The sequence below is a fragment of the Typopeltis vanoorti genome, chromosome 2 (assembly GCF_054136105.1).
Source record: "Typopeltis vanoorti isolate ZY-2024b chromosome 2, IOZ_Tvanoo_1.0, whole genome shotgun sequence".
In the NCBI taxonomy this organism is placed as follows: domain Eukaryota; kingdom Metazoa; phylum Arthropoda; class Arachnida; order Uropygi; family Thelyphonidae; genus Typopeltis; species Typopeltis vanoorti.
The window spans coordinates 142,979,591-143,004,074 of NC_143550.1; the positions used below are offsets into that span (position 1 = coordinate 142,979,591).

The following is a 24,484-nucleotide window of genomic DNA, read 5'->3' on the forward strand; positions in this document are numbered from 1 at the left end:
CATTCAGCTGGTTTGGAGTGGGGTTCATTGTTCCATGAAAGCAGCTCAGTACTTAAAATAATCAGGTGCTGCCTACACTGTGGAGTTTTAATGGAACGGACCTGTCTTACTACCAAGATGACAATGATCCATGCCACAAAGCTGTAGCTGTTATGAAATGGTATGAAGAGATAGGTGTTAAACAACTGCCATGGCCTGCACAGAGTCCTGACCTCAACCCCATTGAGCACCTGTGGGACGAATTGGAGCAGTGATTGAGGTCCAGAGCAGCGCAGCCTCGATCTGTTGCTGAACTCAGTTCTACTTTGATGGTGGAATGGAGACAAATTCCACCTGATGCCACACATTGGCGGAAATCCATTTTCTCAAAGGGCGCAGTAGGTGATCAAAGCCCAAGGTGGACATACCCAATATTAGGGTTTGCTGCTGGTATCAATTGTAAATTGCTAAAGTGTCTGGACAATTATTGGTAGATAGTGTACATTCCCAAATCTGTGCTAACATGGGATTTCAACCTCGTCTCTTAGTTGTGAGGAGTAGGTATACTAATCAAACAGTCCAGCAGATTGAATCCTAGTACCTTTCAGTGGTATCTAGTTATTAGAAAAAAGATCTATTTGTTTTCATTTATCTTATAGGTTTATATTAAAACATAATCATATATATAAGTAATTATTGTCATCAAGTTTTTACTCAAAATATTTGTTGCAGTCGTTAAACATATGTGATGAAACACTATTAGTGCTAAAAGGGAACAATTTTGAAATTATATCTGTCAAAACATACCTGACTTTTAATTTAAAAAAACTTTCTTTGTATAGCCATTCAAATTTAAAACTGTTTCTGTTTAGTTTATGCATTCTGGAGCTAGAGAATGCATGGTGAGAACATCCCTAGATTTCAAAGGAAACATCACAGTCGAAGTTATATATTTTATTTGAATGGTCTAATAATGAATGCAAACAATGTAAATCACATTTTCATCCTGTTCTTGGCTGAGCTCCTGATTTGATCAATATATGACGAGTACAACTAATCAACTTCAAGATTCAAGAGGTAGTTGCTTTGTCCATGTTGCTTGGGAAAAGTCAGCTTCTGAAGAAGTATAAACATGGATTGAATATTGAATTTCCTTAATACTTTAAATATATGATGATGGTCTGAAAGGTTCTTGCCCTAACAATGAAAAAACGAATTTATAATTTCAAAATTATTTTTATTTTTCAACATAATCTCCCTTAAGACTAATACATTTATTCCAGCGATGCTCCAGAGCCATTATACTGTGCCTGTAGTGGTTCTCAGTAAGATCTACAAAATAAACCTCTACAGCTGCAATCACCTCTTGATTTGAAGAAAAACGCTGACCAGTGAGGAAGAGTTTTAGTTTTGGGAAGAGATAGAAGTAAGAGGGAGCCAAATCTGGAGAATAGGGTGAATGTCTCAACAATTCATAGTGCAGATCCCTTAATTTTCCCATTGCCAAAACACCTTTGTGGGAAGGTGCAAATTCCTGATGAAAGTGATTTTTTTTCTTCTGCAAACTAGGTCTTTTCTCTTGAATTTTTTCGTCTAGTCTGGTTAAAAGATTAGAATAATATTCCCCAGTTATTATTTTACCCTTTTCAAGATAATTAATAAACTAAATGCCATTGGCATCCCAAAACACCGATGCTATTACCTTTCCTGCTGATGGAACCGACTTTGTCTTCTTTGGCACTGAACAACTGGCTTCTGTCCACTGTTCAGATTCAATGTTTGGATTCTGGTGTCTAATGGTGAATCCAGGTCTCAACCATAGTAATAAATCAATGCACAAAATCAGTTTTATTCTTGTTAAAACACTCCAAGCACTGTTCAGAGATTTTCATGCAAGTGCGTTTTTGATCTGCTGTGAGCAAACGCGGCACCCATCTTGCACAAAGCTTTTTCATTTGCAATTCTTCATGCAAAATATATCCTACACATTTTTTTGAAATGCCTTTAGTCTCAGCAATTTCACGCAATGAAGTCTTTAACGATATGGTATTGGATGACCAGGGATCATCCAATACCATATCGTGCAGTTGATCAGTGATTTCTGGTGTTGTTACACTTTTTGAACGTCGTTCACGTGGATCATCTTCAAGGCTGGTATGGCCACGTTTAAACTTGGCAGCCCATTTCTTAATTGTCGAAGACGAAGGAGAAGAGTGCTTATAAACTTTTATGAACTTCAAATGAATTTCTTTTGGCATTAAATCTTTTAACAAAGAATTTTATAACTGCGCGATACTTAGTTTTATCCATTTCAAGGGATACAGACAAATACTTTTGCTTCAGACAGCTGTATAAAACAAACTACTTGATAGAATGACTTGCAATTTCACATGGATGCTTATGACAGATGTACCAACTTAGAAAGCAAAAATCTTGCCGATAGTGTTGCCATCTATGGTCAAGGCCGAGAACTTTTCAGACCACCTTTTTACATTGTAAAAGTTACATTCACATAGTTGTAATTCATTTGTTATTACTGAATAGTAGTGATTTTCTGTTGTTGAAAGAACTGAACTTTAAAATCTGCTTGGTAATGTTAAGCGATAATTGTTGATATACTGCATAAGAAATACTACTTTTTAAGTTATTGATCCATATAAAATAAATTTTGAATAATACTACTGTTTATTCTCTTTACTGATGCCTTACAATTTCTTGCACAAAACTTTCCTCCGGGTTTAGTAAAATTCTTCAGCTTTTTCAGGTTCATCATTTCAGCTATTTCACATGGAAAAGAAACTTATAAGCAAGTAGATTGTATGGTTTTGGGTTCTCTGATTTCTATTTTTCTTGAGATTCAAATAGATGTTTTTTCTGCTGCATTCTGGTCAGTGGCCTAGGTTTGATGATGATGCATTTGATTGCACTCTGCAGAACTTGACAATATCCTTGAGAAAATTTAACTTCATATTCACAGTACCTTCTTAGAGGTATGACGAGGAAGTTCTCCAGTCTTTCTGATGCTTGGTAATTATTTCATGGATTACTTGAAGGAAAATATGTTTTTACCATAAATCCACATCTGTTACACTTGAAGTGGAATGTAATGATCTCCTAGGGAAAATTTAGCAACTTGTATTCAAAAACCAATTTTTTTTAATTTTCGTATTCCAGGTGATATATACTCCCATCACTATTTTAGCAAACACAACAAAAACCTTAGTACACTAAGGCACATTTTATTTGTTCTTCTGATACTTCTCTGTAAAATGAACTATATCTGAACACAAGGACTACATCCAGTTCAATCAATACAGCCACTCAGGACTTGCTGACCACTACACTGAAAGAAAGCCACTCATTACACTGCAGGCTATTCCTTGAAACTACCTCAGCCCTAAAAAATTTTCAAACCTCAACAAATTTGGGTGTATGAGACTGCCCCAAATTTGGGAAGCATTCATCCTAAGATCTTCAGCCCAACAACCAAGACCACCCAATTTAGCCCACTAGGGGGTCACCATTTAGGACTCCAGACCTGACTTCAGTTGCCATTCTTTAGCCTCATTTGCCTAGTGTTAGTGCCTTTGCACATATCGTTGTTTTTTGTGATCCCAGAAGAAGGCATTGTAACATATCTGAAATATAAGAAAGTATTAATTAGTCTTTTATAATTAATATTTTAGTGTAAATTGTTATTTCCTGAAAAATAATAGTTATAATGTATATATTAATGACAAGAATGATTTAAGAGGGATACTCTCAGTTGTTTGCAGATGATCCAAAACTGGGGACAGTAGTTGATAAAGGCAATTTTGATATCTCCTGCTGGATGATTTAAATAAATTGGCATTATGGGCATATAATAATGATTGTGAATTTGATGTTGCAAAATGTAAAGTAATGCACTTTGGGTTGAAAATATCTAATACTGTGTATTACATTGATTGCTTAATTGCAGGGAATGATGAGGCTTGTGGGTTAATGGTGAACAAAGAGTTGAAGTTCAGTGGATATATTGCAAAAGTTGGTAAAATAGCTCAATGGATTACTTAGGTGTGGAAAAACACACTATAAAGTAAAGATAATGAAGTTATTGCCCCTCTTTATAAGGCTATGATTTGGCCACATCTTGACTACTGTATAAAATTTGATTGCCTGGGTTTCTTGAGGATCAGGAGATGATCGAGAGGATTCAGAGATGAGTCACTAAGCTGGTGAGAGATGTCTAGAATGCTCTTCCTATGAGGATAAGTTGAAAGTATGTAGGTTACAAAGTTTAGTTGATAGGCAGAAGTGCAAGGACTTGATGGAAACTTATAAGTTATTCAAGAGGTTCTATAAGATTGACACAAAATAAATTTTTCAGTACATGTTGAATAGAAAGAGTGACTATAGGTCACTTCTGGAAGTTTTGCAAGAGTATGGTCAGTAAGAATGTGCAAACTAGATTTTTTTTTTTTTTTTTTTTTGCTTGGAGAGTGAGTGAATGAGTGGAATGGGTTGCCAGAATTATTTGTGTTCTGACAGTGACTAAGTTTAAGGAGAGGTATGATAGGTATTGTGTGATTAATGAGGTTCTCATGTGATGAATCTTCTCATTCTGTGGCGATACCCATTTAATGATAATGTCACATTTGTGATTTTGATATGAGTTCAGAAAAGTTCCCTTGATGTTTGCATCTCACTTACAAAGTACAAAGCTATATATGTTAGGTTTTTTAGCTATCACTGTGTAACTATATCATTATTCTTTCAGGTATGCAGATGCATGATAAATAATGACAAGTGATCATCATCGTCATCCTGTCAAGACTCCAACATTATCAGATCTTATATTTTTATCTTCTAAGGCACTTTTTACTGTATCAATCCACCTATATCTTGGTTGTGGTTCTTTTTCCTGCAAAACTGGCAGAGAACACTTGTTTTGTTAATCGTTCCTCTCCCATTATGTTTAAGTGACCATAACACCTGAGATTAACTCTGCTAACACATTAATGTATGCTAACAATATTAAGTTCATTCCTAATATCCTCATTTAATATGATATTGCCACTGATACCATCTGTTCACCCCTCTAATCTTTCTTAGTACTCACATATGTGGTCTCTAGTCTTTGGTCAAGTGTTTTATTTCTAACTCAGCTCTCAGATCCATAAGTTAAAATTGGTTTGAACACTGTCTTGTATATACAGCTAATTTAGTGTTTTGACTAATTTCTCTCTTATTCCATATAAATTTATTCAGTTGAAATCCTACCATTCCTACCAGATCGTTGTTATATTCTCATGATTTCTCAACTATTTGTCGTAACGTGAAAATTTGATTCTGACAGCCTCTATTTGACCAGAATCCAACTTCTTCACCAAGCTTCTCGTCCACAATCCTTCAAAAACCATTTCTCAAGTATACTTGCATAAATCTTATCAGAAACACTCAATAGGAAAATACCTCTGTAATTCTCATATTCAATTTATTTCCCTTTTTATATATGGGTAATATGAGATCTCTACTCCAATCATCTGGAATTCATCCCTCTGTCCAGGCCTTCTGAACTATGCAGTGTAACCATTATAAGACTTATACTTCCATACCTGAGCATTTCTGATGGATTATCATCTATTCCTGCTGCCTTTTCACATTTCAGGCTTTTGGTAGCTTTTCTACTTCAAGTATGGATATGTATTCCTGATTGCATGTCTGTTGAGTATTTTTTACCACTGTGCTATCACTGCTTCTTTCATTTAGCAATTTTTCAAAGTAATTACTCCATACTTCAAGGATATCTTTTTCTCTAGTTTTCATATCACCTTTATCATCTCTAATTCCTTTTACTGCACTCTTTCCTCCATTTCTGAGCTTCTTCGACAACTTCCAGAATATCTTGCCACCTTCCTGATATTTATTTTCTATGTTCTTACCAAAGTCACCCCATGATTTTGGTTTCGCTAGTTTTACACAGTGTTTAGCTTTCTTACATTTGTTTCTGTATTCTCTAAGAGCACAAGCCAACTTATTTGCCAGGAACTTTTGATAAGCTTTCTTCTTTTCCTTCACTCCCACTTTAGCTTCCTGTGTCTACCATGGATTTCTGATTTTTCTATCCTTGCGGATAACCTCACCACATACCTCTCTGGCTGAATCAATGTTTTCTTCAGGATTTGCCAGTAAATTTCCAAGGTTTGGTTCCTGTTCTCAAACTCTTTCATTTTTTCTTCAATAATGTTTGTGTAATTTAGTCTACCATTCACATCTGAGAGCTGCTCAACTTTATTCGCTTTAAAACTTTCTTATATGTTCTTTTCAATATGAAATTCAATTTTATCCTGCTTAAGACTAAATGGTGATCACTTCCAATTTCAAATCCTCTGTACACTCTGGTGTCCTGCACCAGGGAGAAAACATCACTATCAACAATAACATAGTCAATGCGATTTTTCTTATTCCTTGCCTCTTCTCTCCATGTGAATTTGTGCACATTTTTATGTTGGAACATGGTGTTAGTAATAACCAATCCATGTCCTGAGCAGAAATCCAACAGATATTTGCCATTATTATTAGCTTTGCTCTTTTCTCCAAATTTTCCCAAAATATTTTGTATGTCTGACAATCATTTTCTGCTCTGCTATTTAGATCCCAGTAAAATTCGGACTTGTGATGAGTGGTAAAGCTGGTGAAAGTCTTGATCATTACGCAGAATGAATGCTCGCTTATACGTATACTTTTAGAACACATTCATACGCATTTCACTGATGTAACTCTAGTGATGTTATTTATTTCTGAAAAACTTGACACAAACTTGCTTTACAAGATTCTTGAAACTACAAAAACATTATAATTTGCCTTCAAACACTAATGTTGTACTTATTCTTTCACTTCGGGCACATTTAAAAAAAATGGATACCACACACAGCGGAAACTTTGCTAATCAAGTCCCAAGCGTCGTCTGCTTCTGTCACGACTGCAGCGCCTCCTCGCCAAAGTACACAGTTTTAAAGAGAATTCGCAAGTCTTTGTGACAAAAATCTTTACAGCTCCCTTTGGGGGAAGCACATCCGTCACAGGAGTGTCGATGTTGCATCTAAAAAAAAAAACTCAGGCGAGTAATTGACTCTAAAATACAAGAAATGAGGTGAGAGCTTTATGGTGCGATGCAGCTCCCACACACACAAAAAAAAACTATATAATTATCATTAACTAAACATCAAGAAAATATATAATCATTATTAAGAAACAAGCCAATAGCATTAATTAATTATATCAGTTTTTAATCTGGAAAGGGCATCAGCGTTACCGTGACGACTACCCTTTCTATATGTAACAGTCAGATTATAACGTTGTAGGGCTAAAGCCCATCGGGACAACTTGGCACCATGAGGGGCACTTTTAGTTAGATAGGTCAGAGGGTTATGATCTGAAATTACCTGTATTTCAGCACCAAATACCCATGTGTCAAACTTTTTCAACGCCTCCAAGACGCAAAAAGCTTCCCTTTCAATGGTTGACCATTTCATTTGACAGGAATTTAGTTTCTTACTGAAGAAAGCAATGGGCAATTCTTTTCCTTGTTCGTTGTTTTGAGCTAAACATGCGCCAATTGCTGTTGCTGATGCATCCGTATACAACTGGAACGGCTTGTCGAGATCTGGAGTATGCAAAGAAGGCATTTTTATAAGCTCTTCCTTGAGTTTCGTAAAAGCTTCATCAGCATCAGTAGTCCAAGGAATGTTGTTTGGGACACTTTTCTTAGTCAGATTTGTCAGTGGTAATACAATTTGGGAGAATTGTGGTATGTAGTCACGGTAGTAGCTAGCCAGTCCAAGTAGACTTCTTACTTCCTTCTTTGTTGCTGGTGTCGCTAAACCTTTTATAACCTCGACCTTCTCTGGGTCTGGAGGATGTTGACCGGATCCAATCAAATGACCTAGGAACTTCACTTGATTTTTCCCGAATTCGCATTTTTCTAGGTTTACTGTTAAACCCACCTCTCTTAATGTTTTGAAGACTTCATCTATGTGGGTGAGATGTTCAGACCATGTTTTAGAAAATATAGCCAAATCGTCGATATAAGATCGGCAGTATGCCTTATGAGGAGCTAGTGCTTTATCTAATGATTTCTGGAATGTGCTTCCAGCGTTCTTCATTCCAAACGGTAAGACATTCCATTGATAGTGACCAGAATGCGTCACGAATGCGGTGAAGGGCTTTGCTTCCTTTTCCATAGGGATTTGCCAATATCCCTTGGTGAGGTCAACTACAGTGATAAATCTTGCTTGTCCTACCTCAAATAATAAATCTCTAGCTATTTTCATTGGATAAGCATCTGGAATAGTAAAACTATTCAGCAATCTAAAGTCAATGCATAGTCTGACACTTCCATTTTTCTTAGCCACACAAACAACGGGATGAGCCCATTCACTGACACTTGGCTCAATGAGACCGATATCTAACAGTTCTTTGACTTGTCGATCTACTTCCTTTTGTAGAGTGATTGGCACCCTATAGGGTTTGAGTCTCTTAGGGGAACAGTTCTCTGTAACTTTGATGGAGTGTCCATCAACTTTGGCATGACCAGGTTTGGAACTAAAAACATCTGCATATTTCCGGAGGATGTCAAAAAGTTCTTGTTTTTGTTCTTCCGTCAAGAGAGCTTCCATATCCTCAAGGTGTTTCCTAATATCTTCAACTGATTTATTCATCTTGTCAGCAGGTGCATAGTGGAGTGTTCCGAAATCTTCATCTAGTTCGAAAACTAGACCGACATGATTAATTCTTTGAATATATGGTCGAAGCTTATTTATGTGGAGCTCCCTGATACTTCCATCCTTCATCTCAACCTTCGCAGAATGTGGTCTAGTAAGTTGGACGACTGTAGCAGGTCCTGTCCAAGTATTTAGAAGCTTATGAGAGGATGAAGGTAACAATACTAAAACCTTTTCACCAACCATGAAGGATTTTTCTTAGGAACGAAGATTATATCTGGAGGAGTATTGTTCTTGAGACCCTTTGGCATTCTCGGATGCAATTTCATGAGCTTTTCTTAGATTTTCAAGAAGCTCTTGTAAATAATTTTCAACCGAGCGAGAGACAGCAGTTGGGATGACTCGTCCACCAGTCCAAATTTCTTTTAACAAAGATAAGGGGCCTGGAGGTAATCTTCCATATACCAACTGGAAAGGTGATAACCCAGTAGTGCTATGTGGTACTTCTCGGTATGCGAATAGAAGATAGGGAAGATGTAAATCCCAGTTTCTTCCATGTTCCTGTATATTCTTATTCATCATCTCTTTTAAAGTTCTGTTCCAACGTTCAACAGCGCCCATACTCTCAGGATGTCCTGGAGTGGAAAAACGTTTAGCTATGCCTAGCAGATCTTCAAAAGCTTGAGTGAGTTTAGATGTGAAATTCGTACCTTGGTCGGTACAGACCATTTTAGGAAATCCAGTCTGAGTAAATATCCTCATTAGAACGTTACATGTAGTTTTAGCACTTATTTCCTTGACAGGTATGGCTTCGGCCCATCTAGTGCATAAATCAACAGCACATATTATGAATCGATGTCCTCTTCCCGATGGGGGTTCTAACGGTCCGATACAATCCACGCTCCATACCTCAAACGGAGCTTCTGGTCTGACGATAGGTCGTATGGGGATTCTATCTCTATATGTAGCAGTCCTTCTCATTTGACATTCCTTGCAGCTTTCGCAATATTTTTTCACGTCTTGTTTAATGGTAGACCAAAAGAATGAGTACTTGATTCGCTGACGGGTTTTCTTTTCGCCGAGATGGCCAGCAAGAGGGATTTCATGTGCCATCTTTAAGACATTCTCTCGTTTCACACGCGGTAGCACTACTTGTCTAATATTCTCGCCACAAATATGTTCATTATGAAGCAGAACCCCATTGTCAAACGCATAGGAATTTTTCTGTCTTTTTGCCCATTCAAAACACCTTCGAAGCGTCTCATCATCCTTTTGAAGTTTGCCGAATTCGAATTTTGTTTTTTCTGGTATACACTCATTTTCTTCACCTGGTGGGGACTCTATCGTACTTACTGCCAATGCTGTACTGGTTATTTTCGAAGGCATGTCTTCATCTTCATCATCTTCTGACCGTTTATCGCTTAAATCTTTTGATTTCAGAACCGGTGTCTCCCAATGATGACTACTCTCATGTAGCTCGACGCTTTCGACCAGCATTTCATAGGCAGAGGAGCTCAGTAGCAGATCGGTAACCAGTTTTCTTGAGACAGCACATGTGACTGGAACATTACCATGTAAATTATCATCAATTTTCATTTCAAAAATCCTTAAGGGTGTTATTTCATTTTCTCCGAAAGCAGAAGATATTTCTATCTTACTTTCTCCATCATGGGGCGTATCTGCCACTAAATCTTCGCGCACTACCGATATTTGCGCTCCCGTATCTATTATTCCATTTAAAACCCTACTTCCACATTTGATTTTGACCACCTTCAAATCATCTACATTTCGATCAATGTCCACTGATTTGGATACTGGAATGGAAATTTTGGCAGTCAACACACCTGATTTATCGTCATTCCCAGTGGTAGACGTTTGAACTAGGTTACTGTGTGCTGTAGTAGGAGTACCTTTTGATTGACTATTTTTCATACAAAACTTGGCAATATGACCTTCCCTTCTACAAGTAAAACAAGTTGGTTTGTAGTGAGGCTTGTATGAATCATCATTTCGCCACGGCTGGTACCATCTCGGTGGACTTTGAGAGGGAGATAACTTATTTTTGAATGTTCGCTCAGCAGGTGGAGTATAAGGTCTAAACTTTTCAGTAACCTTGTCCTTCGGAATAGCTCCGATGGGCTTCCTTGATGTACTACGAACACTGTCGTATTCGTCCAATCTGTCAGCTAACTTAGTTGGAGAAACGAATTTTGTCCAGTCGTCTAAGAGATGTTCTCTCACTTCATGTGGTACTTTCTTCTTCAGTTGATCCGTAATAATTAGATCTTTTAACCCTTCAAAATCCTTGATATCAAGGCCACCAATCCACTCTTCGAAATAATTAGTTATTTCATAACAGAAATCCCTCCAAGATTTTTCAGCAACCTTTTGGTGCATCACAAACTTTTTTCTGAAACTTTCAGGATTCAGTCTAAATCTCTTTAGTAGAATTGTTTTAATATATTCATAATCTTCGCAATTTTCTTCTGACTCTCTACCAATTAATTGGACAATCTCAAATGGTAACAAAGTCAAGAGACATGATATCCAGTCTTTAACATCTATTTTTGTTCTCTTAGCTTGTCTTTCAAACAGGGATAGGTATATCACAATGTCATCCTCTTGTAATCTAAACCTAGGCATTAGCTTAATTAGTTCAAGACAATATGGTTTATTGTCACTGGATACTGGAGTTGAGGTTGGTTGAACACGCGCTTCAATTTCCAGTTTCTTCAACTCGAACTCCATTTGTTCTCTTTTCTGTTGGGCCCCCAATTCATCTTTCCGGCATTGGGCTTCTAGTTCTTCCTTCCGCCGTTGAGCTTCTAATTCTTTCTTCATCAGTTCTTCCTCGAGTCTGGTACTAATAATCGTCTCCAACATCCCTTTAACAAATTCTTCTTCATAAAATTTACTTCCCGTAATAATCATTTTAAGATCTATCACTTTCATTTCAACAGTTGGCTTCTCTCCCAATTCTTCAGCCAATTTACGTAAATCTTCCTTTCTACCTTTGGTTAAATAAGTCATGGTGCTAAACAATAACTCTCTTTACTGATAAAAAAAAAATCACCCTAAAAAAAAGAATCAATTGCACTTTTTTTTTTTCTTTTTTTTTTTTTTTAAAAGCCCAAAAAGAGATGTATACATTTGGCGATTATGGGACTCATAATTAAATTCAACATATCATTTGTAAACATAGATAAATCTTACAATATTATCAGATAAAAACTTCAACTACACAATTTACTACACTTTCAAATACACAAATATATATATATATATATATGTGGATATATAAAAACAAAACAAAAAAATAGTTCCGATTTTACACCGCTACTATATAATAACTGAAATCTCGAAACAGAACTATCAAAACAGTATGCAAAAATTAACTATGATAACACTGTCGTGTTCTTTCTCTGGCGAGAAATCACAAGTTCTGACTGTTCCAAGATGGAACTAACATGCAAAACAGGACAAATCGGTAACTGCAGAACAAAATAAATTTAAAATGAAAAAAAAAAAAACAACTATTCTGAACTATCTGGGACGAAAATATAGCTTGAACACTGGCGTGTTTTTCATTTATCCAAACTGTTGTACTACTGTTCCAGGATGGAACAAAATTTGAATACTGACGTATTCTTTCTCTGGCGAGAAATCAAAACTACTACTGTTCCAGGATGGAACAAACTACGAACACTATTTTTTTTTTTTTTTTTTTTTTGTATTAAAACACTTTCGCCCAAATAATCAAAATAGAACTCTAAAACATGGGAGCATGCATTTACATAACGAATTGCTCTCACCTTGTAGATCCTGTCGACTGCGCCAGTAAAATTCGGACTTGTGATGAGTGGTAAAGCTGGTGAAAGTCTTGATCATTACGCAGAATGAATGCTCGCTTATACGTATACTTTTAGAACACATTCATACGCATTTCACTGATGTAACTCTAGTGATGTTATTTATTTCTGAAAAACTTGACACAAACTTGCTTTACAAGATTCTTGAAACTACAAAAACATTATAATTTGCCTTCAAACACTAATGTTGTACTTATTCTTTCACTTCGGGCACATTTAAAAAAAATGGATACCACACACAGCGGAAACTTTGCTAATCAAGTCCCAAGCGTCGTCTGCTTCTGTCACGACTGCAGCGCCTCCTCGCCAAAGTACACAGTTTTAAAGAGAATTCGCAAGTCTTTGTGACAAAAATCTTTACAATCCCCAACAAGGACCAACTTTTTTTTTTTTTAATTGTGTCAGTTGCTTTCTCTAAAGCCTCAAAAAATTCCTCTACTTCTACATTAGTAGAACCTAAGTGATCATTGGTATTTAAATTACAAAGAGCAGCTATTTCATAGAATGCAGATTCCATTTATTGCATGTCTCCTTATCTTTTTTCTGTTTTTTTTTTCTTTTTCTGAATGATATGCTGACATCCTAAAATTATAGGTTTCTATATTTTCAATTACGAAGTACAAAGCTGTGTATATTTATCTTTTCATCTCACTGTGTAACCAAAAGACAGCTTTGTACTTTGTAATTGAAAATAAAGAAACCTATAATTTTAGGATCTGTCAGCAAATCACTGAACGATGTGTTGTAGCAGTTGAAGGTGTGGGACACTTCTTAATAGTTGGGATTCATTTGCATTGCACGGATTGTACATTTCATTTTGGTGATCATTCTGAAATACTGCTATGCCACATTGAGACATATCTGTCCTCATGGTGCATTTCCCTAAATGATTAATTTTTAGGCTCATATTATACTTGATAAGAAATAGTCTTATTTTCATCCATATTTTATCTAGTTTAAGCACACAATAATAGTTTATGCGTGAAGTAATTTCTCGATTTGAGTTCACTACAAATTCACTTAAATATGCTGCACATTTCTGCAAGAATTCACTGTACTGTCACAATGTTTTTTGTTTAACCATATCTTGCTTAAGTGCTTAGATGAAATATAAATGCTAAGAAAAATTATGCTCTCTTGCAGTAGGAATGAAAGAGAGTGGAGTGTATTTGATTTTCTGAATCAAATTACAATTCACTTTGAAAAATTTTAATATTCATCAAGAGCAGCAGTACTATACTGGTCATTCAATTCTCGAGTATACCTATCAGCATATTTGGCATTAGGAAACATGGAAGAGATACTGAATTCAGCACGCAAAACATCTGTAACTGATGTAGGCAAGCATCTTTGCATTTGTTTCAAGGTTCTGAGGCTCTCATGTTTCTCAGGCTCCATACACAACACACTATGTTGTGTATGGAGCCTGAGAGTAGCAATTTTTTAAAAACCTGTTGTAAGTGAATTGTAACTTCTTGAATAAGCATCTGGAGTAATCCTGGTGTTGTGCTTCTGAGTCCATTTATTGCTTTCCAGATAGTGGGCATTCATGTGTGGCTCTATTGTGAGGATCTCTGGTACCAAACTAAAAAATTCCTTTGAACACAAATACTTCATTGTCCAGTTTTCCAGGGGCATTCACAAGACCCTAACCAAGTACAGATACCATAAATATATCATTTGATAACATAAATAAAAAAACGGACGTCTGACACACACACATAAATCTACCATTGAAACAGGAAAAAAGCCAAGGAAAATATTACCCTTCTTTATGCAGGTTTAAAAAATTGGCAGTATCTCCAAGAACAGTCAAACATGTTTCATTGATACCCTTGTTAAAACATTATGTCAACAACAACATACTCAGAAAAACTGCTGTGAGAAACATCAGTAGGTAGTGTGGGGGAAATACCAGTTACAGTAACACCTCATAAAATTCTCAATTTTGCTGCAGGCTACATCAAAATGACACTTCCTAAGTGTTCCAGATGAATAAATATGTTCAGAACTTAAAGATCAAGGAGTGATATATATATATATATATGAGGTGCATCATGATATATAAGGATATTCCTGGTCAGAATCAATTAATATCATTCTTACTTTGGATACATTCAAACCTCCAGGCAGTAAAAGCAGGATATCTCAACTGTGTTGTTAGGCTCTACACCTCTAATTTACTGAGATACTTTAAATGTCAGAAATATTGGCATGTTCTAATTACCTGTTGTGGCTGTACCATTCATCTATGCCCAGTGTAGTAGTAAAGAGCGTGATAATAAATCTTTTCCTGTCTTGCTTATTGGAGGCCTGAAGTGGCTCGAAAAAGTTCTATATTTGTTCCATAGAAGCAGGGTTTCCAGACTGTGTAAAATAAATAAAAATACAAATATATATTTGTGACAAGTTGGAGAGAAGAATTTTAGAGTCTAAAGAGATGGTTATAAATCCTGTTCATATTAATAACAACCCAAGCTACAGCTTACCAGACACTCACAGCTCCACCATTCGATATTGGCGCTGTCGAGACCTTATGCGTTCATGTGCATAATGATACAGTCAGAGTTCATTCTTCTATTTAAACTCTAGCTTTTATTCTTTTTAGTGTTAGATACATTACTCTGTGTTTTAAAAAAGCCCATTCCTTTAGATTGGTTACTGGTATTTATATGTTTATCTGACACCTGATGAAGTCTAGTTTTAGATGAAACTAGTAGTGTGATTAAGTTTTATTTAAACCTCGGTTCTAGTCATTAAAAAAAATGTAATATATATAAAATTAATAAAAATAGAAAAAAAATCCTTTGCCCACCCATGGTAAAGAATATGCTCTAGGTTTACAAAAAAATGCTTCAGTTTTTTTGAAGAAAACCACCCAGCCTTCTTCCACGCATACCGAAAGTGGAAGGATGAAAAAGAAATACAAGCTACATCAAAATGATAAAAACTGAACGAAATATCTCGTATCAGGATGCAAAGGAGGAAGCTACCCTCCACAATACTCCTGAACTCCTCTTATGCTGAGATGGCAGTTAAGCAAATATCAAAAAGTGACTTACATATATCTATTCCACCATTCAATAATTTCATCAAACCTGAACTTTATAATCATGAATGCTTCTCTTTGAGTTGCCTGACCTGCTAGGTCTCACTCTTGAAACAACTAAAACGATCACACCCAACGATGACTCACTTATCAAGAAAATTATGAAGTGGCTTGACTATTATGAATAAGGGCATCACTGAAAGACAAACCAACTGGCATCTCCACAGAAAAAAAAAAAAATTCTACATCTGAATGTAAATTAAACACAAGAACTGATTCTGACAGATCAGATGATGTGTTAAAAAGTTTTCCAGAGGAAGATATAGATACTGGCTGTCCATTCCTCTCAAAATCATTTGACAAATACAAGCGAGACAAACAAGTTCTATGCTTCTAGAAAATTGGAAAAGTCTACAAAGTTAAAAGAATATGAAAATCTTACAATGGAACTGTTGTGGATTTCTCCAGTATATCGATACTATCGAGGTTCTACAGAAACACAAACATATCTGCTTCTGTCTGCAGGGAACATATTGGAGCCGCTCTTGGAACAACTACACTCCTTTTCAGTGCATCTAGTGTAACATTGTTATGGAAGTGATAACTATCTGCTTTGCAGTGGGATTTCTATTAAAATATGTTCAATTATTTAACATCAGGTTCTGAGTTAACTCTGCTTGACTTTGATAATCTCATATTACAACTCAGCCCATGCTTTTTTATAGGTGACTTTAAGGGGCACTTAGTATAGTGGAGTAGTGTCAAAAGGAATGGATGAGGCCAGATTGTTTGACAGTAATGATCTCTCACTTCTTAATAATGGATATAGAACATTCTTTCATATGCCTATCTGTAAAGAGTATGGTATTCTACAATAGATCTTACGTTCTGCTCCAATCTATACAAATTGCCATTTGTTTAACATCTACTTGATGATGTTGATTTTCTAAACAATCACGTTTAGAGAATCATCCATCGTGAAAATTTTTACTAAATTTATGTAATTCAATGGATTTGCATTAGAAAAGTTTCTTGCAAGTGGACAGGTGATCTCTCACACAGTGAAATAGTACCGTTCCAGTTCCCCCCTAAACTACCCAGTTAATTTAAACATTAAGCAGTGTCTAAATCACTCAATAGTTCAACATGACAATTTATAAATACCACTTCACAAAATGGTATATGGTAGCAGGTTAGTTCCAACCCCCCAAGCTAAAATATAAAAATTTTAAAAATAAGGATCAATTTCATCATCTTGAATATTTTTATGTGCATTATATTCTTCAAGCAGTTTTCAGAGGTTTTTTTCCCCATTCTAACATTGTCCTTAGCTTGAACTAAATTCCTAATAAGTCATTTTATAATCTCATTCTTGTAATGGCATTTAAGCGTTCAGAATTTCTTGTAAGCAAGTATAGGTAACTCTCGTTTAACTTGATACTCATACAACATGGTTTCGATATAACGCGGTCTACAAAATGTGGTAACCCTTTATCTTTTCATATATTTTTCACCGTGCGACTTAAAAATCAAATTTTATCTTCATTAAATTTGCGTCTGCCCATATCACGCATGTATTATAAGTAGCGAATTTATATTAGGGAAAATACCCTTTAGCACGCGTTTACATCAATTGTTTACCGTCTAAAGTGTTTATTGTTGAAAATTGCCATTGTTTGCTGCCAGGAAAGTGCATTAAAAATCATAGGTGTGTTAATCTCAAGCTGAGCACTTTATTTTCTGGTGAGTTACATACAATATGTAATGCTTTTTTTATGTAAAAAAATTATTTTTTAATAATGGGCACTTAGAGGGCTTTTGCGATATGGTTGAAAACGAAATTAGTGAATTAATTGATTTAGAATTAGATTTAAATTAGGAGAAACTGGTACAATTAATAGATGTCATTGAACCAATGCAGGGAAGTTCTGCCAAAGATTTTAATTGTGATGAATAATCCGTTAAAGAATTCAGTTTAACATGTTGACTGCCACAGCAATTTTCAGGATTCGGGTCTCAGAAGCCAACTTGATTTAATCATATCATATTATTCAAAACCTTAATTATAATGCATAGTAATCACCAAAAAACATACAGAATATGTTTTTTTGGAAAAAAAAGGTCTCATGAGTTATCTCATAGTTGGCATATGTAACAGAAAGTTCTTTGCAGTAGACAACTATGAGTTAATTCTCAGACACGCGTCAACTTGTCGTTGTTTCGCTAAAGCAGAGTTAGTGATATGTGTGTAAATTCATCAGTAGTGAATCAAACTTAGTTGAGTACATTACATTTACTTCTTTCTTGAGTATTTTGTTTTATAATTATTATTATAATATGTATTTATAACCCCACAATATGAATAAGAAAAGACCACTGACTCGAGAAGAACTTAGGTACTACACTAATCTGAGTCAGAATTTGATGAGATTTTTGGTGAGGATGGTTACAACAGTAGCGATTATGAACCTTCTGAAGATTTGAGCGAGGACAGCGAATATGGAGTAGTCCCCGAGCCTGAAGATAATCCTGATATTTCCCAAGCAACAACATCAAATACAAACGATAATTTGTGGACCGAAATATAACAAGATCCTGAACAATTTATTTTCCAAGAGAATGTTCGTTTGAAATTGGACACAACAGATTTTACAGTACAAACATTGGTGGACTTATTTTTTTCAGAAGAGTTTCTTGCATTACTGGTCGAACAAACTAATTTATATGCTGAGTAAGAAAATCTCACAGGGCATCACAATGGAAGGACATCAGTGTTGCAGAAATGAGAGTTTTTATTGGACTTTTATTACAAATGGGCCCTTGTTCTTTTCCAACAATAGAGCATTACTGGAGTAGGAACCCACTTTATAATATAATAAAAATAATCTTTTGGCGATCACTTATGAGTCGAAATAGATTTCAGTTGTTATTGCGTTATTTTTACTTCGCTGATAACTCAATACCATCTTCTGACAGACCATACAAGGTAAGACTGATATTGAATCATTTTAATAATATTCTGTGCCAAAGCTACGTACCAGGTAAAAATATCTGTATCGACGAATCAGTGATGCTGTGGCATGGAAGATTAATCCACCAGTATGTACAAAATAAAAAACACAAATATGGAATCAAACTTTATGAACTGTGTGTGTGTCCAATGGTCTTGTTATGAAAATAAAAATTTACTCCGGTAAATCTGAAGAAACTGACCATAATTTGGGTCATACTACTGAAGTTGTTTTGCACTTACTGAAGGAATATCCTGATAAGGGGTATACATATATATGGATAATTTTTAAAATTCTGTTACTCTTATGAAATTGACTGCAAAAAAAACTTGTGTATGTGGAACACTATGTAATAACAGAAAGGGAAAATCCCATAGAGGTGGTAAATCAAAAATTGAAAAAGGGGGAGGTTTTTTTGGCAGCGAAATGGTCCTGCTATAGTATGTAAGTTGAAAGACAAACTAGAAGTACTTTGTATCTCTAACATGCATGTTATTGAAATGGTAGAGGTGTCCAACCGCAATGGAAAATTTTTGATGAAACCAAACATAATTCGAGATTATAATAAGGGAAGTCCGGCATTGACCGATTAGATTAAATGCTGTCGTACTACTCAGCTCTAAGAAAGACCATTAGATGGCTGAAAAAAATTGCATTACATATTATAGAAATATATATACACAATACATTCATAAAAACTAACATAAAACTTATAAAATTTAGAGAAGCATTCATCAAAGCATTGATTGGAAAACAGATTCTACCAGTTTCAAAGAAAGTTAGATTGGAAGAAGTTCATTATTTCGAGAGTAACCCACTTACCAAAAAACCTGCATCCGACAAAGTCATGCCAAATTTGTACCCAAGCTAAAAAACAACGAGAAACACGTTATTATTGTCCAGCCTGCAAAGAGAAGCCATCACTTTATGTGGAAGGTTGTTTTAAAAAATATCACAAAAAATAAAATTGTTCTATTACTTTGTATTTGATTTTCACTGTATGAATAAATTTTCTGTTCATGCATGCCAGCCTTGATATTTTGTTCTCTTCCCAGAAGCCAGCTATCCTTAATTACACTTATATACTACGAATATACTCACAGCTGCACAAAAAAGGCAAGTCCAGCAACTATGAGATAACTCGTAGTCGGCCCTCTTGGCCAGATCACCTACTACAAATTATCTCGTAGTTGGCAGTCAACATGTTAAAGAAATTAGCAGAAGGATTGAACTTTGCAAGAAAGGAAGTTATTTTATGGATAATGATCCTTCAGTGGAGCGCTCCGGAAAATTCACGCAACAATTAGATATTTGTTTAGCTCCATAATGAACTTAATAAAAAAATTGCAGCATAGTGGTAAGCAATGTCTTATTTACTGACTTCTTGATAACTAAACCAGCCAAAGTATTCAATGAGATTATACAAATGAAGTCCAAGAGATATCCTTGATATTTTATTGATGATCTTGATATCTATTTGAGTGGTCAGACGTCATCACTTCTGATGACGTCTGACCACTCATAAATAAACAACATCTACGAAATGTTCGTTTTGAAGACAGTGATGACAATTAAAATATGCACCTTATTTTATTTTGCCTAGAATATTTACACATTATGTGCAATGAAGTTTACGTACAATTTGTAATTTTATAAGTTTATACTATGTATTTGTTTCATCGTTTATATGTTTTGTAAACTTACCTGAATTAAATAAAATATATTTTGTTGAGTATGTCATTATTGTTTATATAATTAAAAAAAAAACGATTTCGGAACATAATCCTACTTTTTCTATGTGATCTAAGTCTTGCATAATGTGGGACCATAGAAATGCTGGGATACAATGCAGCATTTCTATGGAACCTAACATCCGCGTTATATGAGGGTTACCTGTACAATTATTTCCTTAGTTATTTGCATTGTGTTAACTCATCTGAGCACTGCTTATTCCTTCCAGTGTTGAACTTACAACTGGTAGTACAACTTGTAAATAAAAGGAAAATCCATCCTTTTGCAGATTTTTTGGATTTTTTTAAGAAGTACTATATATTTAAAACTGCTGAACTTTTGGAATTCTGATTTAATAGTTATACCACAGTAGCTTGATCTTTCATTAGTGCTTAAAAATAAATAAGATAATTAATAATAGCTATATGATTAAAATTATTTTATTTTTTAGCCATGGAAGTTTAGATGGCCAAGGACCTGTGGATCTTGTACTTAGTTGTGTGGACAATTTTGAAGCACGAATGGCTATTAATGCCGTAAGTGTTATTAATTATTATCATTAACTGAGTTACCTAAAAACAATCCTCAGTGGAAGTCTTTAGGAATAGGAACTTCTTGCTAGCTGATTCTATTTTGTTTAAAAGTTTACTAAAAGTTGTTTTAAGTGAATACCTAATTAAGAGTGTGTAATTAATGCCTTAATTTAAAATATTTTCAGGCTTGTAATGAATTAAACCAGATGTGGATTGAATCTGGTGTAAGTGAAAATGCTGTATCAGGCCATATCCAGGTCATTATACCAGGAGAGACAGCATGTTTTGCCGTAAGCTGATCTATTTTTCTCCTGTTTGAAATGTTGAGATTTTTGACTGTGTTAAATTAAAGAAGCTATGCCTTATAAATGTTATATAAGGCAGAGTTTCTTTATATGGCTTGATTAATGTAGTTTGATGATTGTATATTGTTAATTATATTAACAATTTACAGTATATTAATAACTGTATAGTAATAATTATGTGTGTTAAATTTGTCATTTAGCATTTCTAACATTTTTTCTCAAGATGTGTAATTATGCACCTCTTTCAAGACCTATAAAAAGTTCAAGTAAAGACTCACTTAATAGTTCCATAATTTCTCAGCTATTTGTCATAAAGTGAAATCCAGTACAGCATCTGTTTGGCCTGAATTCAGCTTGTTCTTCACAATTTTTTATTAATCTTTCAGTTTTATGTCTACATAACTGTTTTCTCTCTAATGGTTTGGTATATTTATCTTTTTTGAAGATTGATACATTGAGAACTCTAATCCAGAATTGAGCTCTAGGCTTTCCTGAATTATAGGATGTAGTCATCACAAAATATTTGTACCTTGATCTTTAAATATTTCAGGTCAAATACCATCTCTTTCTGCTGCCTTTCCACATTTATTATTTCTAATAGCTTCCCTCCCTTCATAATACCTTGCCTTGTAATATTTCGATTTTTATAATATTTTTTACCTGTAAAAGCTGCACATTTTAAGTCTTTCTTACATACTGTTCTTTTCAATGTGATATCCATTTTTATCCTACTTAGCTGACCAGGATAAAAATGGAAGAAGATTAGAAATGGAAGAAAGAGTACTGTAAAAGGGATCAAAGGCAATAAAGGTGACATGAAAACTGGAGATTAGGATATCCTAGATGTACATTGAAAATCTGTTAAATGAACCAAGCAGTGACAACTAAATCAGAAAATTTTTAAGAGAAACGTAAAGGAGTAACCATAGTATAGTATTCAACACAAAATACGAGGCTAACCTTGTTGAATGGCAGGCAGTCTCAAGTGGAGTAATGTGGGCAAATATGAGAATGGGGAACTGGACAATGAGACTTATTTCTGCCTATGGTCCCACAGAAGGTTCTACTAAGTTAGAAGTGGAGGAATTTTTTGAGGCTTTAGAAAAAGCAACCGACACAATGAAAAAGGAAAAGTTGGTCCTTGTTGGGGATCTAAATAGCAGAGTAGGAAATGATTGTCAGGCATACAAAAATATTTTGGGAAAATTTGGAGAGAAGAGCAACGCTAATAATAATGGCAAATATCTGTTGGATTTCTGCTCAGGACATGGATTGGTTATTACTAACACCATGTTCCAACATAAAAATGTGCACAAATTCACATGGAAAGAAGAGGCAAGGAATAAGAAAAATCTCATTGACTATGTTATTGGTGATAGTAATGTTTACTTCCTGGTGCAGGACATCAGAGTGTACAGAAGATTTGAAATTGGAAATGATCACTATTTAGTCTTGAGCAGGATAAAATTGAATTTCATATTGAAAAGAATAACATGTAAGAAAGTTTTAAAGCAAATAGTAGTTGAGCATCTCTCAATGTGAACTGTAGACTAAAATACACAAAGATTATTGAAGAAAAAATGAAAGAGTTTGAGAACAGGGACCAAACCTTAGAGATTCAGTGACAACCCTTGAAGAAAATCCTGATTGATTCAGCTAGAGAGGCATGTTGTGAAGTTGTCTGCAAGGATAGAAAAATTAGAACTCGATGGTGGACACAGGAAGTTAAAGAGGCAGTGAAGGAAAAGAAGAAAGCATATCAAAAGTTCCTGGCAAATAAGTCAGCTTGTGCTCTTAGAGAATACAGAGACAAATGCAAGAAAGCTAAACACTGTGTAAAACTAGCTAAACAAAAGTCATGTCAAGACTTTGGCAAGAACATAGAAAATAAATGTCAAGAAGGTAGCAAAATATTTTGGAGGTTGTTGAAGCTTAAGAATGGAGGAAAGAGTGCTGTAAAAGGAGTTAGAGATGATAAAGGTGACATGAAAACGGGAGAAAAAGATATCCTTGAAGTATGGAATAATTACTTTGAAAAACTGCAAAATAAAACAAGCAGTGATGACAGCACAGTGGTAAAAAACACTCAACAGGCATACAGTCAGGAATATATATTCATACTTGAAGTAGAAAAAGCCATTAAAGGCTTGAAATGTGGAAAGGCAGCAGGACTAGATGATATTCGACCAGAAATGCTGAAGTATGGTGGTATAAAAGTCTTACAGTGGCTGCGCAGCATAGTTCAGAAAGCCTGCACAGAGGGACGAATTCCCGATGATTGGAGTAGAGCTCTAATAGTACTCATATATAAAAAGGGAAATAAAACTGAATGCGAGAATTACAGAGGTATTTCCCTACTGAGTGTTCCTGGTAAGATATATGCAAGTATACTTGAGAAACGGTTGAGAAGAATTGTGGAAGAAAAGCTTGGTGAAGAACAAGCTGGATTCAGGTCAAATAGAGGCTGTCAGGATGAGATCACTTTATGACAAATAGTAGAGAAATCATGGGAATATAACAAAGATCTGTATTTTAAGTTTTGTTGATTTGGAAAAGGCGTATGACAAGGTACCAAGAGAGAAGCTATTCAATACGCTACAGTTATAGGGTGTCAATGCGGCATTAATTCAAGCAATACATAGTCTTTATTCGAGTTGTAAGTCAGCAATTAGAATTGAAGGAAGTATAGGAAGATGGTTTAATGTTAAATCCTTGTCTCACACCAGATGTACATCATCCCCTCTGTTATTATCTATATGGATCACATTATGAAGGAAAGTGGTATTAAACATGATATCAAAATTAGAGATGTTAATGTCAGCTCTTTGCTTTATGCAGATGAAGTTATACTTCTAAATAAATCCGATACAAGCTGCAAAATTCTCTGAATAAATTGAATAACTGTTGTAATAGATGTGGTATGAAGGTCAGCATTAAAAAGACAAAGACAACGAAAATAGGCAGAATCATTGAAAATGTCAACTGTGTTGTGAATGGAGAACCTGTGGAACAAGTAAAACATTTCAGACACTTTGGCACGATTTTTAGTGAAGATGGTAAATTAAATATAGAAATAGACAACAGAATCAGCAAAGCTGGTATGGTGGGAAGTCAAATGAATAAATTCACATGGAATAAGAGAGAAATTAGTCGGAACACTAAATTAGCTGTATACAAGACGGTGTTCAAACCAGTTTTAACTTATGGATCTGAGAGCTGGGTCAGAAGTAAAACACTTGACCAAAGACTAGAGACCACAGATATGAGAGTCCTGAGAAAGATTATAGGCCTGAACAGATGGC

The 24,484-nt window shown here is 35.1% G+C and overlaps 1 protein-coding gene across 1 annotated transcript in view; it reads left to right on the forward strand.

The window, feature by feature from the left end:
* The window catches only part of Uba5 (Ubiquitin-like activating enzyme 5), a 135,068-nt gene that overhangs the window by 35,598 nt on the left and 74,986 nt on the right, over positions 1-24,484 (forward strand). Inside the window, exons 6-7 of the mRNA XM_090408563.1 lie at positions 20,796-20,880; positions 21,063-21,167. Coding sequence (XP_090264689.1) covers positions 20,796-20,880; positions 21,063-21,167 — 190 coding nt within the window. The remainder of the gene's footprint in view (positions 1-20,795; positions 20,881-21,062; positions 21,168-24,484) is intronic.